The sequence below is a fragment of the Notolepis coatsorum genome (assembly GCF_963971535.1).
Source record: "Notolepis coatsorum genome assembly, chromosome: 1".
NCBI classification, from domain to species: Eukaryota; Metazoa; Chordata; class Actinopteri; order Aulopiformes; family Paralepididae; genus Notolepis; species Notolepis coatsorum.
The window spans coordinates 209,862,795-209,865,294 of record NC_140165.1 but is presented as its reverse complement, the minus strand read 5'-3'; the positions used below and the strand labels follow the sequence as shown (position 1 = coordinate 209,865,294).

Here is a 2,500-nt window from a genome sequence, read left to right as displayed (position 1 = left end):
ACATATATGTATATGGCGTATACAACACAACCCCCACCCAGAGGACCACATTTTAAATGTAAATTATTTACATTTTTAAGTTGTGATTATCTGACAAATTGAGATGACGTGTCGCTAGAAAGGATGAGAGCATCCATTTGTTTCTTTTCAATCCTTCATCGAAGTCTCAAATAGGATCACTGAGGCTGCCTTTAAAATGTAAAATCTTAAAAAGAATATTCTAAAAAAAGAATCAGTTTGGGGTTGACATGCTCTTAGAGCTGGGGTCCACCTGGCCTCTTTTTAAGGGGATACTTGCCCAAAAAGGTGCCTTGGACCCTGGGTTAGTTGACGGGGCACAGTGTGTGTAGCGAGCCACATGTTTGAGGTTGAGGTATCGCACGGCTCAACAGAACCAACAACAGGCAGCGTCGCCGCGCGAGAGACCGTCAATATTGTCATGTGCAAGAATGAGGGACAGAACCGTCAGTTATAGACGGGAAAAGAAAAGAAAACAGTTTGGAGATGTTATGTAACAGAACAGACCCTCAGCAGATGTGGCTGGAGAGAGAGAGAGAGAGAGAGAGAGAGAGAGAGAGAGAGAGAGAGAGAGAGAGAAGGTACGAAAGTCTGAACATTGGCCAGTCCTCCCACTGCGCCTTCAGATTACTGAGACATGTTTGTTTTCTGAAGGGAAAGAGCGCGTCCAAATAAATAGGCAACGCAGCCAAGACTCCTCACTGAAAGTATCAGTGGTGGCGGTGTCTCTCGCCCTCTCTCTCTCTCGCTCTCTTCGTACAGCAGTCCTGAATTTCTCTGTGGGATGGGTTGTGGTTTTCTCAGCAACCCTGCCTGTTTGCCTGTCTGGGTCAGCCCACATGTGGAACACAGTAGGAAAAGGGTTAACAGAACCCCCCACCCCCCTCTCTCTGTCTCTCTCTCTCTCTCTCTCTCTCTCTTTCTGTCTCTATCCCTCTCTTTCTGTCTCTTTCTCTCTCTCCTCTCTCTCTCCCTTCTCTATTTCTCCCTCTGTCTCTCTCTCTGTCTTTCTCTATATTTCTCTCTCTTTCTCTCTCTATCTCTCTCTCTCCCCCTTCTCTATTTCTCCCTCTCTCTATCTCTCTCCCTTTTCTTCCCCCCCCCCTCGCTCTCTCTCTCTCCCCTCTTTATCTCTCTCTCTCTCTATCTATCTCTCTCTCTCTCTGGTAGCGCTGCTTGCCCTGTGCGCTTACACTCTGCGTGTGGAATTATTTTTGTATGGGGAGCAGTTTGATTGCTGTGCAGGGACCCTGCCTCATACAATGGCTCCCCTGTTCTGAGGCCCCCAGGTTTAAACTAGGCCCAGAGCCTTTGGGGTGCCGTGGATAAGGTTGAAGTGTGGTGTGTGGGTGGGGGTGGGGGGGTGTGGGTTAGAATATGTGTGTGTGGAGCAACCCTTTCTCCCCCACCCCCCAAAGAAACAGAACCCCAGTCCACCATGGGCCCCCTTCTCCCTCCACCACCCCACCATCCAGTCCCCAGCCAAATCAGTTAGGGATCCCGCAGAAAACCCCCACAAAAAAAAAGCACCAGACGTTTTCCCGATTCACGTTCAATGTTTCATCCCTTCCTTGTCCGGAGGAAGGGATCGTCCTCACAGCTCTGTCTGTCGTTGTGCCGACTCTACCCCTCTCTGTGTAGTAGTAGTGGCTCTTGTGTTTTCTCTGTGCATTTTTGGGTCTGTTTTTCCACTCGCTGATTTATGCCTGGGGGCAGCTAAAATTAAGAGAGCATTTTGGTGCCGCCCAGGGTGCCTGCGTAAGGGGGAGGAATGCAGTGCCGAGTTCTGCTCCATAAGGTGAAATGAATAGGCAGCCATATGCACAGTCTTGCCTCTCTGACTTATTATTCAGCAGCAGAGTTTCAGTTAAAATGTCGACTGACTTCAGCCCGCCCCAGAATATTTGAAAGCACCCATTACTGGGTTTTTTAGTTTTATTTTATTTCATTTTTTACTGTGGACTGAATTTAATACGCCGTGAATTATTTCCCCCCTCAGACATTGTTTTTAGGATATAAACATGGCTGAAATGTGAGAAATAAAAAAGCTTTGTCAAGTTCTGCTTTGAGTAATTAAACTGAACCTTCTACCACCACCTGCTGGTTGTTGGCTGCTACTGTCACTGCTCACTTTCAGTTTCCCGGTATACAGAGCATTGCATCAAGATATTCTACTATATTATAATATATAACATCTCTATATATAATATCTATCTTTGTGAATAGAATGTGTTTTTTTCTAGCTCTTGATTTGCCATATTTGTAAGTCTCTTGCATCAGAGAGAGAAAAGGTATAATGTGGACGTTAAACAGTCTCTCTGTCTGTCTGGTGCTGTCACAGATAGCTCATCATTATCATCTCTGTCTGTCTCTCCCTGTCTGTCTGGTGCTTCACAGGTAGCTCATCATTATCCTACAACACTCCATCTCACACGGACCAGTCCCCGCGCCTGGCTGCCAAAGAGGGTAGGAGCTCTCTGTC

The 2,500-nt window shown here is 46.8% G+C and overlaps 1 protein-coding gene across 9 annotated transcripts in view; it reads left to right on the top strand.

Annotated features, from left to right (window-relative positions):
* Positions 1-2,500, top strand: part of fli1 (Fli-1 proto-oncogene, ETS transcription factor) — a 56,098-nt gene that overhangs the window by 25,469 nt on the left and 28,129 nt on the right. For all 9 annotated transcript variants that reach the window (XM_084331371.1, XM_084331374.1, XM_084331370.1 and 6 more), the window contains one exon: positions 2,416-2,484. In XM_084331371.1, coding sequence (XP_084187497.1) covers positions 2,416-2,484 — 69 coding nt within the window. The remainder of the gene's footprint in view (positions 1-2,415; positions 2,485-2,500) is intronic.